The 15,718-nt window shown below is 40.6% G+C and overlaps 1 protein-coding gene and 1 pseudogene across 6 annotated transcripts in view; one reads left to right on the top strand and one right to left on the bottom strand.

Annotated features, from left to right (window-relative positions):
- Positions 1-15,718, bottom strand: part of LOC308567311 (small ribosomal subunit protein uS2-like) — a 558,798-nt pseudogene that overhangs the window by 253,001 nt on the left and 290,079 nt on the right. The gene's annotated exons all lie outside the window — the stretch shown is intronic.
- The window catches only part of VPS26A (VPS26 retromer complex component A), a gene marked incomplete at its 5' end in the record, with an annotated part of 30,283 nt that continues 23,550 nt past the window's right edge, over positions 8,986-15,718 (top strand). For 2 of the 5 annotated variants that reach the window (XM_081158603.1, XM_081158602.1), the window contains 2 exons: positions 9,026-9,216; positions 14,481-14,630. Coding sequence is in view for 3 of the 5 variants with exons in the window: in XM_081158604.1 (XP_081014730.1) it covers positions 9,446-9,550; positions 14,481-14,630 (255 nt within the window). Of the gene's footprint in view, positions 9,217-9,445; positions 9,551-14,480; positions 14,631-15,718 lie in introns of those variants that run through there. The other 3 variants (XM_081158601.1, XM_081158600.1, XM_081158604.1) reach the window with 3 other exon arrangements.

Below are 15,718 nucleotides of genomic sequence, written 5' to 3'. Positions count from 1 at the left end.
TTATACATTTAGATCTTGACTCCCCAGATTTCCTCAAGCCCTCTGAATCTAGAGAAGAGAACCACTCTAAGAACTAAGGATTTCCTCTGGCTTGAAGGTGATTAAGAGACTTCTGCCCTTCAGGACCACATGCACACTCCCTCAAAGTCTGTCCCAACCTTCCCTCCTAGTCACTAGATCATTAACTAAAGTTACAATATAAACCAACAGGCAAGTGTAGGGGGAAAGGTGATATTCTCTGAAGGTTTTACAGAACCTTACTGTCACAAACCTCGGAAGCAGAGTGTGCAACTCAATCCTAAGAGTGCTAGATCAAGGAATGAAGATAAAACATAAAGTTGGATAAGGGAGTATCTACCAGTGTTACTGGACTAAAGGTGTTTGTTTGCCTGCGTGCATCAAAGCCCAATAAGACACGAGCAGGAGCTTGCAGCAAAGCAGGTTAAGGGTTTATTAGTGGAGGAAGTGGCCCACATCTGGAATCACAAGTGAGCTAATGTTCAAAGACCTGGCTTCCCAGTGGCTTCTAGGGGATAGGTTAGATAGGGGAAAAGTCATCAATCATGGTAACTAAGGGAGAGAGGGTTGTGATCAGGGTTGTGGTCTCTGCTGATTGGTCAGCACTAGGGTAGGAGGTAGTTGATCATTGCATCTGGTCCTGATGTCAGCCCTGGCATCCCTTTATTTGCTTTCACTGCTTTTGGGGTTTGGAGCTGAAACACAACTGAGACCTAGATGTTGCCTTTAGTTTGATTGAAACTCTGTCTCTGTGGTGAATAGACCTGGGCTTTGTTCCTAAGATTATTTGATACCAACCAGGGCCTTGTTGTCTGAGGGGCTTAATGATTAAGGGAGTGGACATGCAAGGGAGAAAAGGACACAGGTGAATCGGGGTGTTGAATGAGGCCAGTTTGAATCAAAAGGAAAGAAAGGAGAAAAGGTCATATTAAAGAAGTAAAGTTTCTACATGGGTACACCAATATGGAAGTAGTCTTTGGGGATACAGGTTTTAACACCCAGGAGAAGGTGTTGACATGCTGCCAGACTGGCTCTTGGAAGTTTGGAGAGAGTAACAGCCCCTCTTAAATAAAGTAGAAATTCTAGAACTGGCAGGCAGTGGAAGAAGGGGTGAAAGGTTTAAGGAAGTGAGTATGCTAGAATGAACAGACTGTGTAAGCCTTGAAAACCAGATGACTTCATTCTGCAGGAAGGCCAAAGCAATGAAGAATATGAGAGATATAGCATAGCCTCTCTGAGCTATCAGTGGTAGCTCTCCTCTGAAGGGCAGGATTGATGGTAGAGATGTTACAGAACTGGATTCTCTAATAGCAATGGGAATGATACGGTCCCAGAATAGTAGAGGCCAGGTGGTAATCCTCAAATATCAGAAGCCAGGTGGTGCAATTATAATAATGAGCAGCAAGGTTAGAATGAAATCTGGGAGAGCCTGATGGGCAAAGAGTTATGGAGATGGCATCTCTAGAGGTAAGATAGTAAGAGTTCTGCATAAAATTCCAATGTGTGTTGGGGAGGGTGGGGGATTCCCCACACCAACCAGCAAGTCTCCAACACCAACTGGGTGTCTTACAACTTAATTCTGAATCATCTACCTAGAGATAGCATCAGATTCCACAGGTTAAGAGCTCAGTTCCACAAGGCTGCTCTCCACTTCAGATGCCAATCACAAAGGTCGTTTTTCCAGTCCCCACATTATAATTAGGGTGGACATATCTGGTAGTTAGCACAACTTCCACATTGCTTTCTTGACCTGTGTGATAGGAGCTATTGCAATGAGGAAGACCAAGTGAACATTTCTCAAGCTACTCCCTCCCCCAACACATCCACCAATAAATAAAAAACCATTTCATCCCCGGGGGGCAGGGGGAATGTCAGAGATTAGTAGTACCTTTAAAAACCTAAAGAATGCATGGGTCCTGGTCCCCAATGTATCTTCATTTAATTCACTACTCCAGGTCTTGCAAAAGCCAGGTGAATCCTGGAGGATGAGCGTGAACAACCACGAATTTAACCAAGCAGTAGGTCTAATTGCAGCAGCTATGCCAGATGTAGTACTTTTGCTAGAGCAGAGTTACACAGCTTCAGGTAGGTGGCAGGAAAGCACTGAGCTGGCAAATGCTTTCTTTTCCATCCCTGTCAAATGGAGGATTGGAAACAGTTTATGTTCTCTTGGACTGGACAACAGTATATATTTACAGTCTATTCCCAGTGCTAGGTTAACTCTTCTACTCCTTGTCATAATATAATACAAAGAGACCTGGACTTCTCACAGAACATCACATGGGTCCACCGTATCTGTGGCTCATGAGCGTGTAACCAGACCTCTCACGTCATGTACCCCTGACGCCCTGACTTCTCTCCCTCAGTTTACACTTATGGACTTATGGTAGAGGCGTGTGTGTGTTCCTTATGGCCAAATGACAGAATAGGAATAAGATCAAGCTTGGTTCGCAGATGGATTCGCCTGGTATATGCATGCAAGTCAAAACTGCGTGGCCGTGCCAATCAGCAGTGGCCTTGAAAATAGCTATGAGAGGAAATCCTCCCAGTGGGCAGAGCTTCAGGAGGTGTACCTGGGCGTTTACTCTGTGTGGAAAGAGAAGTAGCCCAAGGTTAGAGTACATAGTTTAAATAATAGTGGTAAATGTTTTGGTCAGTTGGTCAGCGTTCTAAAATAGAAAGATTGGATTGGGGACTACAAAAACTTGGGTAAAGGCATGTGAATGGACCAAAGAGAGAAGATACAAACTGTGAAAATATCAAATGATAATACCCATCAAAAGCATCCATCACTCAAGAGGCACTAAACGACCAGATAGACAAAATAACTTGGGCAGATGTCAGTCAGCCTTTGTCATGGGCCACCCTCATGCTAGTCCAATGAACTCATGGAGGAGTAGCCATAATTGCAGGAAGGAGGCTATGCATAGGCTCCCACTCACCAAGGCTGATCTAGCTACTGATGTTGCCAAATGCCTCAAATGTTAGCAACAAAGTTCATTGCTGAACCACTGATGTGGCATCATCCTTCAAGAAGACCTTGGTGGCAAGTTGCCCATTAGGCTTCTTACACCCTGGAGAGGCCAGACATTTGTTCTAATAGGAACAGACATGTATTATAGGTATGGATTTGCCTTTCCTACCCATGGGGCCTTCAGCAGCATCAATATCTAAGGGCTTACAGAATGTTTGATCTACCAATAGAGTTTCATATATAACATAGCATCAGACCAAAGAACCCTCTTCTTTACAGCAAGGAGATTCAGCAGTGGCATATGACCATGGGATCCACTGGTTGTATCACACATCATACTATAGATGCCACCAGCATGATAGAATGATGGAAGGGCCTGCTGAAGCCACAGCTGAGACACCAGCTTGGATATGATACACTGAGATTGGGATTCCAACTTCCAGGATGCAGTATCATGCTAAATCAATAACCTTTATATGGTGCTGTGTCTTTAATAGGTAAAATACATGATTCCAGGAACCAAGGATAGAACACATTTAACATTGAAATTACTTGGAGAATTTGTGTTTCCTATCCATGTAACCCCATGTTTTGCAGATTTAGCTGCCATGGTTCCCCAGGGAAACATTTCCACCAGAGGACACAGTAAGAATCCTATTGAAATGTAAGCTATGGCTGTCATCATTCAGGCATGTTAAGCCATTTGTGCCAAAGAGTGGTCAAGAAGAAATCACCATCTAGGTGAAGCTAATGGACCTGATCATTAGGAGGATAGAGGGCTACTGCTACACAGTGGGGATTGGGAGGACTCTCTTTGATACCCAAGTGATCTACTGAGGATTCTCTTAGGACTTCCTGACCCAGTTTAAAAAAAAAAAAGTTTTCATTGATTTCAGAAAGAGGGAGGGAGAGGGAGAGAGAGAGATAGAAACATCAATGATGAGAGAGTCATTGATTGGCTGCCTCTTGCATGCCTCCTACTGGGGATCAAGCCAGCAACCTGGGCATGTGCCCCAACGGGGAATTGAACCATTATCTCCTGGATCCTAGGTCGGTGCTCAACCGCTGAGCCATGCCGGGGGAGCTTCCTTACTCAGTTTTGATGGTAAATAAATTCAGCAGCCAGGCCTGAGAAAGGCATGGTAACCAGGGGCTCAGATCCTCAAGGTTGAAGGTCTGGGTCAATCCTCCAACTAAACTATTGAGACCAGTAGCAATGTCAGTCAAGGACGATAGAACTAAATTGCTGACAAAGGAATTTGATGAGTATCAATTGTAGTCTTGATATCAGCTGCAGCAGAAGCAACTGCAGTTCATTCTGCTGATCTTCCCTTTGTAAGTTTTCCCCAGGAAAAGAGGCCTCCAGTGTCCTGAAGGAGCTGCTTCCATAATTTATATGAAGCAAATGGATCTGAGAGGCACAGAGGTGGACTGTTATGGATGCTGTGCTGCCCAGATTTCCCCTTCAGAACTGAAAGGCCTATTCCCTTAGCTAGTGGGATGATTGGCTAATAACTGCAAGTTCTTAGATGGAAAGCCACATCATCCAAGGTCATACTCCCCTAAAGAGCTCACAGCCAAAGATTCACCTATGTGGTGGTATAAAAGGCTCATGCTCCAGTTGGGACAACTGTGAAGGGACATTCCAGCTTCAGAACTCTTGAGAGGGTCAGGCAAAGCTTTGCTGTGACTCCATTGCAGCTCAATTTATTCCTGTCTAATCCTGCTTCCCTTTGATTCTACACAGGTGTTAATCCTAAGAACACTTGTAGATAAACTCCTCTATGAATCTGCTTCTCATAGGACCCAACTCATAGGAATTTTCTTTGTAGCATTTTACTTTTGGTGTAAGTTGTTAAGTTATACCCTGATCTTTCCATTAATAAATCTGGTTATTTAATAGAAACTTTGTGAGTTTTTATACCCAGTAGGGCATTACTGTCATGAGACCTATTTTTTTTGGCTCCCATACTATTATAATATAGCAGAGAGGATAAGTCTTGTTTTAGAAAATATATATATTGCTTTGTGTTTTCTGGTTAAATGTTAGGTTTTACACATTAGAAGAAGGGATAGGTAGTCTAGGTTGATGTTTATAAAAAAAATGACACTTTTATTAAGAAAGATCTTAAACTTGCATGAAGTAAATATAGAATACATTTCTACATTAGGAGAGGTAATTAGACTGATAGGAGAAGTGTAAGCCTTAGGATTGCAAAGTCCTAGCTTAAATACCAATTTCACTCTTCATTTGCTTTGCAACTTAAGGCAAGTTACTAATTTTGCTAAGCTTGTCTACGGAGGGCAATGTAGTGAAGGGGTTAATTGTGTGGACTCTGGAGCCAGATTATGTGGGTTTAAAGCTCTGTCACTTACCAACTAGGTAACCTTAGACGAGTTACTTAACGTCTCTGTGCCTCAGTTTCCTCCTCTTTAAAATGAAGCTAATGACAGTGCCTACCTTATAGGTTTGTTGAGAAGATAGAATAAATTAATGTATGTAAAGTGCTTGGAATAATGTTAATAAACACAGGCTATTATCATTATCTGTACTATAGTTTAACAATATTTGCCCATAGGGTCGTGGTGAAGATTAAATAAAGCAATGTAAGAGATATGATTAGCTCAGTACCTGGTACGTAGTAAGCCTCTAAAAAATTATAATCATGAAAATGTGTGTCATAAGATTATTTTAAAGAGTCTGTCTATGTGCCAGGTACTGTGCTAGGTGTGTAGGATACAGAGGGAAACAAAGACACACCAGATAGCCTTTGTCCTTGAGCTTAGCGTCTAACAGGGATTGAATGAGAGTGAATGTAATATGTTAGTTTTGCTTGGTGGAAAGGAAGGCAGGTAGATGAAAGTAAATATTTTTAGGCACATAGGGAAACAATCTATGCAGGTAGGTTCTTTCTAATTCTCACTCTTCTATCTCTTGGGTTCTATTTGTCAATCATTGACCATAATTATAGAGATTAAACTTTTTTGTTTCAGCCCCAATTGGCTGAAACAAAAAATTAAATTTTAGATATTAAACTTTTTGTTTTAAAAGCTTAATATATGGAATTTCCAGAACCGAATAGGTTCGAGAGAAATGAACTTTCAGGTGATGTTTTGTGGGTCTGTAGCATTTATACTTCTACAAGTGCCAAAGCTTAAAATTGCACTAAGACTTTAGGAGGCTATCTTGTATATTCACAGAAATGCCCTCCTCTTTTAAAAATAGTTCTTTGCATGGCTGTGCTGTATATCTGCTTTGATCACCTACTTTTTTTCTTCTTCTAGATTTGGTAAAGAAAAATTATGAGGAGCAGTGTTAATACACATGTAATAAATGGAAAGGAATTGGACCCCAATAGCAGTGATATGAAAGTAGGTGATATGAAACAGTTTTTCTATCCCACATATTAACTTTACTGTATGTAGTCTTGTTAATTTAAGAGAAAGCATACAAATCTTAGAAACCTTATCTCAGGCTTTAAAGGGCAAGGAGTTAAGTAATCAATCTTTTAGATTGGTAAAATGTTACCTATACTTGAAATACTAAACAAAATTAATGTTCTCAACTATGTGAAATCTCCTAACTTCTTAAATGTATTCCTAGAAATTTTGCCTATAAAACAAAGCATTTCTGGGCCAAGGAATACTTTCAATATAGCAAGGCTTTACATTATATTGAGTGCTGCAGGTTTCATCATTTTTAAAAAATAGAAATATAATAAATGGTATATAAAATATTACAACCTACCTCCTTAAAAAATAAAATATTTATGGAGTTTGGAGCTTTGAAATTCAAGTATTGATTGCACTTTTATTTTGAAAAGAATGCTAAAATTTATTTTTTAATCTTCACCGGAGGATATTTTTCCATTACTTTTCAGAGAGAGTGGAAGGGAGAGAAACAGAGAGACATCGATGTGAGAGACACACATCAATTGGTTGCCTCCTGCACGTGCCCCGGCCTAGGCCAGGGACGGAAACTGCAACCCAGGTATGTGCCCTTGACGGGGAATTGAACCCGAGACCCTTCAGTGCTTGGGCCGCTGCACAGGCCAGGGCTATTTCTTTGTGTGTTTTTTTCATAATAACCATTCTAATAGATGTGAGGTGACATCTTGTGGTTTTTATTTGCACTTCTCTGATGTTTAGTGATGTTGAGAATCTTTTCAGATGTTTGTTGGTTATTTGTATGTCATCTTTGAAGAAATGTCTATTCAGGTCCTTTGTTTCACCAGGTTGATTTTTGTCATTGAATTGTAAGAGTTCTTTATATATTCCGGATACCTTATCAGATATATGATTTACAAATGTTTTTTCCAATCCATAGGTTACCTTTTCACTGTTTATCCTTCGATGCACAAAAGTTTTATGTAGTTCCACAAAACTGGGACTATTTTGTCTATCTTTTCTGGTGTTTTGGTCTCATATTCAAGAAATCATTGCCAAGTCTAATGTTGTGAAGATTTTCCCGGTTTTCTTCTAGGTGGTTTATAGTTTTAGGTCTTATGTCCAGGTCTTTATTTTGAGTTACTTTTGTATATGGTATAAAAGAAGGGTCCAAATTCATTCTTTTGCATGTGGCTATCCAGTTTTCCCAACACTATTTGTTGAAGAGACTATTGAGTCACCATGGCACCTTTATCAAAGATAGTTTGATTATACTTGTGAGGGCTTTTAATTTTTTAATAGACTTTTTTAGAGCAGTTTTAAATTCTCAGCAAAATTGAGCAGAAAGTACAGAGTTCCCATGTGCCCCATGCTCCTTATAGCATACATGCTAATATGATTTTTAAAAACTTCCTCATGTGAACTTAGATTGCTGATTTTAAATCTTTCTTCTTTACAAATATGCTAATTTAAAGTTATAGATCTCCTTCTAACACTACCGCAGCTGCATCCCATAAATTGTTATGCTGTATTTTCATTATCTTTTAGTTGAAACTATTTTTAAAGTTCCCCTGATGTCTTCTCAGAGACCTAAAGTAACCACAAAGGATGGTCTGAAATTAAAACTTTTAAAACTAAGTTTACTGTAAGAAGTGTGTGTCCATCAATTTATTTTTTATCCAATCCAAGAGGGCCCCCCCCTTCCTCCCGCCTCCCTAATCTATCACCAGCGGACTTCATGCAACCCACTTGTCTCCTGTTTTGATTATAATGTATAAAATAAGAACTGCCATTCTCTGGAGCATCTCAACCTGTTGAGATTTTGCTTCCTCGCAATTGTCAACAGTTTTGCCTCAAAATCACAAAAATTCCTCAGGCTTGAATGTTTCTTATGTTGACAGGCGTAGGCTGAATTTTTTTCCTGCTTTGGTTATTATAGAGAGCACTGTGGTGATTAATCACTAAGTTTTGAAATCCTAAGACAGTATTCCACCAACTGGAGGCCCTCCCGGCTTACACTGCAGTTATCAGCAGGAGGTGAAGGCCAGGGGGCTCTTCAGCAGCAGCAGCCGACCTTTTAGGAAGACTTTCCCCTCACTGCAGGGCGGGGCGGTACAACCCACGGGAGCGCCCTCTGCAGGTCGGGCGGATCGCTCACGGCCCGCGTGCTTTAGGAAGTAGGGTACCCTAACACTTCTTTCAATTGGTCGTCTCTTCCGACGCAACAAAGTTAACAAGTTCTCAAAACCCAGAAGTTCTCAGAGGAAGAGAGAGCTGGGCAGAGTTCGAGAAAGATGGAAAAATGCCTCATCTCTGGATTAAAGAGAGCACGTCTCTCGCGAGGCCTGAGGACGCAGGGCCTGGAGTAACAGCTCCCCTTCCCCTCGGGGCCCAAACCACCAGCGAACAGCGGCTCGCGCACAAGCGCTGCCCACCTCCCTCCCTTCCCAGCTGCTCAGACTTAAAGGGGAACCGGTTGGGGTACCGGAGCCGCTCAGCAACCGTCAGTCACGTGGCGGAAAGGAGCGCAAGGGGGACGCAGGGAGCCCGAGACAGCCCAGGCCCCTCCCACTTTACGACATAGCAGGCCCCGCCTCCTCCGCCGTAGGGTGGAGCACGAAGCCCCGCCTCCAAGCGGCCTTTCTCGCACCGCCCGGCGGCCAGTAGGGCCGGGGACAGACCTGGAGGAGGCGGGTGCGGGGGGGAGCGTAGGAAAGGAAGGAAGGGGTCACGTGCGGCCCGCCGCTGAGGTCACGTGACTGGGCGCGGGGGCTGGGAGTTCTCCAAAGAAAAGGGGAGTGAAGCGGGGGCTACGCGGCGGCGCGGCGCTGACAATGGTAAGTGCGCGGCGTCCCGCGCGCTTGCCTCCTGCCCTAGCTCCGTCGTGCGCGGTGGGACGGCCAACCGCGGGCCGCGGGGAGCTGCAGGAGGGGCCCGGCTAGTGGGGCGGGGAGCCGCGTTAGGCCGGTCGGGCCATCGCGGGGTCTGGGAAGCGCGGGCGGCGCCGTCTCCTCAAGGTCTTGGCGAGGCCCTAGCCCTTGCGGGCGGCGGCGCGCTCTCCCGGCCATGTCGGAGCCTCTGCCCTTTTTCCTCGATCAGCTGTGGGGCCCCTCGCTGGGTGCTCGGACCCCGCCTCTGCGGGGTCTCGCCGCCGCCTCCCCTTTCAAGGTAGTCCGTCCGCTCTTCCCAGGCAGCTTCGGTTTCTTTCACGTGGGGTGACGCTCGAGTCCCCCAGTTCCGGACTTGGGGGAAGAAGACGTGGTCAGTCTCTTCCAGAGTGTCACTAGCTTGATAACTCTGTGATTTTTTAAAAAACCTGGATATGATGGCATTCTGAGATTTCTTGAACCCAGTTCCGCCCGATGTTGACACTTGTAGAATGAGAAAAAGAAAAGGACGTTGGAATGGGGGACGCTTTTAACTCAAAGGACCAAGTTTCGTGCCCGCTGCTTTAAGCGCTGGCTTTCGTTTCCTTCCCCAAGCCATTTCTAGAAACTTAACGCCTCGGTATGTTGAAGTGGCCTTGGGAGTAGAGGGAGGAAAATCCGAGTACTCTAAACACAGTGGGAAGCACAAGCGTGGGCACGATGGCGTTTAACTGTGTGTGTGTTGGCAGTCTCCGGATTTGCTGTCATTTGGCTCGTTTTATGGTAGTGTTCGTTTCCTTTAGCAAGCATATGTTGAGCGCTTACTGTGTGCTCTCCTTACACTACTTGCTTTTCCACACCTCAGAGGCTCAGTAAACTGCATGACACTCTGGGCTTAAAGACCAAGCTAGGTTTATTCTTAAAAGTCACTTCGAATAAATGCAAGTAAAGACAGACATGTCCATTCTTTAATTTGGAACCTTTTTTCCTTTCATTCAACAAATAGTTACTTGGGTGTTCCCATGGGCCTGAGCAAGACTGAAACAGCCCTTGCTCTCTTGTAGTGTTACAATAGAGGGAGATACACATTTGTGTAATTATTTGTTTAACATGGGAATTACAGTTGTGATAAATACTAAGAAGGAAGTGGTGGGGGACCTTGCCTAGTCAGGAATTAGGGAAGTCGTCTTTAATTGAGTAGAATTTGCAAGGAAAACTTAAAAGGCCCTCCTATTTTTTTGCTCACATTTAAAATAGTTACTTTTAATAAGCTTTTGAGTTATGTTCATGAGTGGTTTATTTTTACTTTCAAGTTAGTCAAACTAAATTCTAAGGCTTTATAATCTTGAAATGGGCACACATGTAATATATGTGTGAAAATTTGCTGTTTCATTGCTGTGTATGGGCTAAGTGAATAAATTTTAGAGCCTTCCTTCCACTCACCTTGAGTTGCATTTTTTTACGTCTACTGGACCTAGTGAAGCCTCTTCAGTGAGAGCTAAAAAGTTTGTCTTTTAATGTAGCTACATGTAATTTTGCTGGATAGTAATACTCAATATTGGGTTTACAAATTATATGAACAATATTAAGTTAACCTAAAGTCAGTGATACGAGGTTTCGGCCACAATTAGAAAACTGTAAAAACAATTGCTATAATGTTTTAATAGTCATATATTACAGTCTAGTTGTTTAAGGGCTGCCAAAGAGTTTTCACTTGTATATTAATTGCCTAGTATTGCTCCTGAAAATATCATATTCTAAATGCTTACTTGAAGATATCTTTTCCAGAAGAACTGAGTATTCTTTCACTTTAAAGATTTCGAAACTGCTTTCTGTAATTTCAGCAGAAGTGTGTGTTAATGTATCCTAACCCTCTTTACAATTTTTATTCCCGTCTTCAAGTCTTCACCATCCTGACAAAATTCTGTATTTTGTCTCCTCTTTATTTTTTTAGATTTAAATCCTCACATAGGATATGTTTTTATTGATTTTAGACAAGAAGGGAGGGTGGGAGGGAGAGAGGTAGAGAGAGGGAGGCATCAGGGTGAGAGAGAAACATTTCCTTGACCCAGGTTGAACCCGAAACCTAGGTGTGTGCCCTGACCAGGAATCAAACCTGAATGCTTTTGGTGTACGGGACAATGCTCCAACCAATTGAGCCACCTATCCAGGGCTGAAATATTTTATTATTTTTTGTTTTAAATGACAGAAGATGCACATCTTGAAATAAAAACTTCAAAAGCAAGACTTTGGGTAGAGAATCTTTTCTTTCAACTCCTTATAGAAGGACAACAAAAGAGACAAATTTTTTTTCTCAGATTTTTTTTTCTGTCTACTTGTTAAATGTAATACATCCACAATTTTCTGGTGGCTTTAGTAAGACTCATTCATTTTTGGTACATCCTAGTGTAAGAAACTGGATTTAACCCAGTGCTATATTCTCACGGAGTCATTAACTAAACCTTGTTAAAGTGTTATAATTTATTTCTCTTCCTGTTATTCTGCATATGCAATATTAGGTTTTTAAACTCTCTTATCTCTCCCAATCTTTGTGTTTTCATTGTGTTGAAAATTGTCTACTTATAATTTTTAGTTATGAAGTATTTAATGCATACAGAAAATAATAAAGGATGACAGTGACAATTCTTACATATTTTAAATGCCTAGGAATTTTTTATTTTTATTTTTATGTATTGTATCAAAATAAGACTTATTGTTTAATTATGTTATTAGTTAATTGTAAAGTTTTGTAATACTCGTAAGTGTATTACACATTTTAAATTAGTGGCAATTTTGATATTTTATTTTTGATTACTTGATCTTTTTTAAAAAATATATCTTTATTGATTTCAGAGAGAGAAAGGGAGAGGGAGAGAGAGCTAGAAATATCAGTGATGAGAGAGTCATCACTGATTGGCTGCCTCCTGCACACCCCCGACTGGGGATGGAGCCCGCAACCCAGGCATATGCCCTGACCGGGAATCGAACCACGATCTCCTGGATCCTAGGTCTATGCTCAACCGCTGAGCAACACCCGGCCAGGCTTGAGTTGATTTCTTGATATAATAATTCTTATGTTAATACAGGATTAATAAAAAGCAAGCTCAGAATTTAGGAAAACACTCTTTCCTTTGATCATAGTTTCTCACCCTGTGACCTACATAGCTAGCCTTAGGAAGATCATTAGCTTTCTGGCTGTTACCCTGCCACCTGAGAACAGAGCTGAGACTTACTGCAAATTCCTTGCTCTAGACTTTGCTACTGCACCAATGCTGACTTTTGCGGGGGAGGGCTAGTTTTACCAGATATTCCAGATTTTAGCTAATTTCTTTTGTGTGTCCATTTGTTTTATTATTAAGACAGTATGTGTCTCATTCAAAATTATTTTAACATTCAACAGGTATTTGAATGCCTTCTACTAAGTGCCACACACTTCCCCTAGCCACCGTGATGAGCAAGGATAAAGTACCTTCCCTTATGGAGTTTACAGTCAGGGAGTCAGGTACTACATAAGCACACAAATGATAATAAATGATGAAGTAAAATTACTTGGTGTTGTGAGACCTAAATTTGGAGAATCCAGTTTTGGTTAGGAAGTTAGGGAAAGCCTCTTTATGGACATGAATCAAACTGAGACTCAAAGGATGCATTAGTTAGGTTAAGGATACTTGACTTAGGACAAGACAGAGATTGGCAAATTTGATGAACTTGGATCATTTGAGGTTGGTGTGGCTGGAGAGATGGATAGAGCCAAATATATATAGGCCATGTTAGGAAATACAGTGTGTGTGTGTTTAAAATAACATTTCATTGAAGTAAACATTAGCTGTATAAAAGTGCACAAATACGTGTCCAGCTTGATGAATTTTCACAAAGTGAATATTCCTGTGTATCAAGCACTCAGAACAAGCAGAACATTACTAGCAGCACCCAGAAGTTTTCTTTATGCTTTCTCCAACCAGTTCCTGACTTCTAAAACTATACTGTATGTTAACTTTGACTTTTTAATAAATGGAATCATACAGTGCGTATTCTTTTGTATCTGGCCTCTTTCACTTGACATTATGTGTGGGAGAGTCCTCCTTGTTTGTGGTTGTATCTCATTCCGTTGCCCACTGTATGAATATAGTCTAAAATTTATGTGTCCATTCTCTTGTTGATGTATATGTGGATTGTTAACTATTTGGGGCCATTATGAACAGTGATGTGAGCATTCTTATATTGTCTCCTGGTTCACATGTGTTAAGAGTTTCTGTTTGGGTAGATACTTAGGGGTGTAATTGCTGGGTCATTGGATATGTTTAGCTTTAGCTTTACCAGGTAATGCTACCTATTTTCTAAGTAGGTGTTCCAGTTTATACTATTACCAGCACATTGAAGGATTTAACAGAATGACGAACAGATTTATGTTTTTAAGAGATCATTCTGGTTGTTGTTAGGGCAAAGTAAGAAGGAATGTAGGACAACAGGATAGGAGACTGTTCTCTGTAAATTTTTAAAAAGAGTAGAAAACTAGCTTTCATAAGTGACTAAAATAATCCACAACTATATCTGATATTGGAATTACTAATGGATTCTGTATTAATATGCTTTGGCATCCATAAGCAATTCATCTTTGTCTCTTGAAGTCTGTCATATTCAGGATATACAGAACAAGGCTTATATGTTTTCTTTGGAAAAATTCACAGGAGTTTAATTACTCTCTTCCATTAGAGCCAGTTTTATTTCAAGGGCTTACACAATGTAATACATCCTGTTCAGACCTATATAGCAGTAGATTTTACAGGGAGTAGTACATCATGATAATTCATTTGGATTTGTATGAGTAATTTGGATTTATGAATTCTGTTACAATCAAAGAACCTAATAGAAGCATAACTAAACGTAACTTGAAATCCAGATGTTAAGAATTAGTTTTTTAGATTTCTGGTATATGTATTTGATTACTTATAGTGGTTACCTATGGAAATGATTGAAATTATAGCATGTTTAAATTTGTATCATTTTTGTCTTTTTTATTGTAAAAACCATACAACATGAATTTATCCTCTTAAATTATTTAGTATACAGTATTAACTATATTTACATTGTTGTATTATAAATTTAAATTTTTATTTCCTGTGAATTTACAGATTTGCAGTCTCTTAACTGTAGATCATAGGTAATTAAATTTGAATTATAAAACATAGTGACTGACAAACATGATCATTATGAGCATTTTTCTTTTATTTCAGAGTTTTCTTGGCGGCTTTTTTGGTCCCATTTGTGAGATCGATGTTGTCCTTAATGATGGGGAAACCAGGAAAATGGCGGAAATGAAAACCGAAGATGGCAAAGTAGAAAAACACTATCTTTTCTATGATGGGGAATCTGTTTCAGGAAAGGTAAATCATGTGTTTGTAGGTGCTAGAGTTAGTCATCAAAGTGGTATGTGCTGTTTCTAAATTTGAATTGTTTTATTAGAGATGGAATTCTTTTTTCAGAGGGTCAGATAAAATCCTTGATTCATTGGAACATTTATAGGAAAGATTCTTAAACTGGAAGGGCTACAGGGGCAGAATCTAAATTAAATTGTGTGCAAAATTTTGTGTGTTTGTGACTATATGCTTCCGACAGTTTCTCCAATGGGGCTGTAATCCATGCAGAGTTTGTTTTTCTTGTAACATTAAGTTGTAGAGATTAGGGAGAATTCTCTAGTATACCTTTTTTTTTTTTTTAAATATATCTTTATTGATTTCAGAGAGAGGAAAGGAGAGGGAGAGAGAGAGATAGAAACATCAGTGATGAGAGGGTCGTTGATCGGCTGCCTCCTGCACACCCCCAACTGGGGATCGAGCCTGCAACCCGGGCATGTGCCCTGACTGGGAATCGAACCTCGACCGCCTGGATCCTAGGTTGATGCTCAACCGCTGAGCCACGCCCGGCCGGGCACTAGTATACCTTTCTAAAGTTTCTCATTCTTTGTAGCTTATCTCTCTGTACTACTACCATTGTATCTCTCATTTCTTGGTACCCTGTAGAGGGCTCAAGTACGTTTGGAATGTGTCTCTGCATGGTCAGATACATTTAGGAAACCTTCTATAAGGCTTCACTTTCTCTCCTTTTCCTTATCAAGTGATATATAAGATTCTTATACCTTAGGGAATATGTCTGTGCTACTGAGGAATGGTAATACCATAGACAAAGTCAAGCCATAGAACATTTGAAATAGTTTTTTAAATATAAAAGAGAGTTTTTCTTCCCTGCTTGTTAAAGTAATATAGGCACATGTTAGCTTGGAAAAAAACCCATATTACTATAATCCCATCGTATGAAAAGAATTGACTGTTAAAATTTGGGTGTGTTTCTTAGTCTCTTTGCATTAATTAATGTTTATGTATATATAGTATATTAAGTATACTCTCCCCCTACTATTGGATATGTAAGTAGTTTTTATTTTTCAGACGGCTTGTAATGTGTCACCACATCTTTG

Source organism: Miniopterus schreibersii, assembly GCF_964146895.1.
Source record: "Miniopterus schreibersii genome assembly, chromosome: 14".
Taxonomy (NCBI): Eukaryota; Metazoa; Chordata; class Mammalia; order Chiroptera; family Miniopteridae; genus Miniopterus; species Miniopterus schreibersii.
Note: the sequence above shows the minus strand (reverse complement) of the source record. Positions and strands in the feature narration are given on the sequence as shown.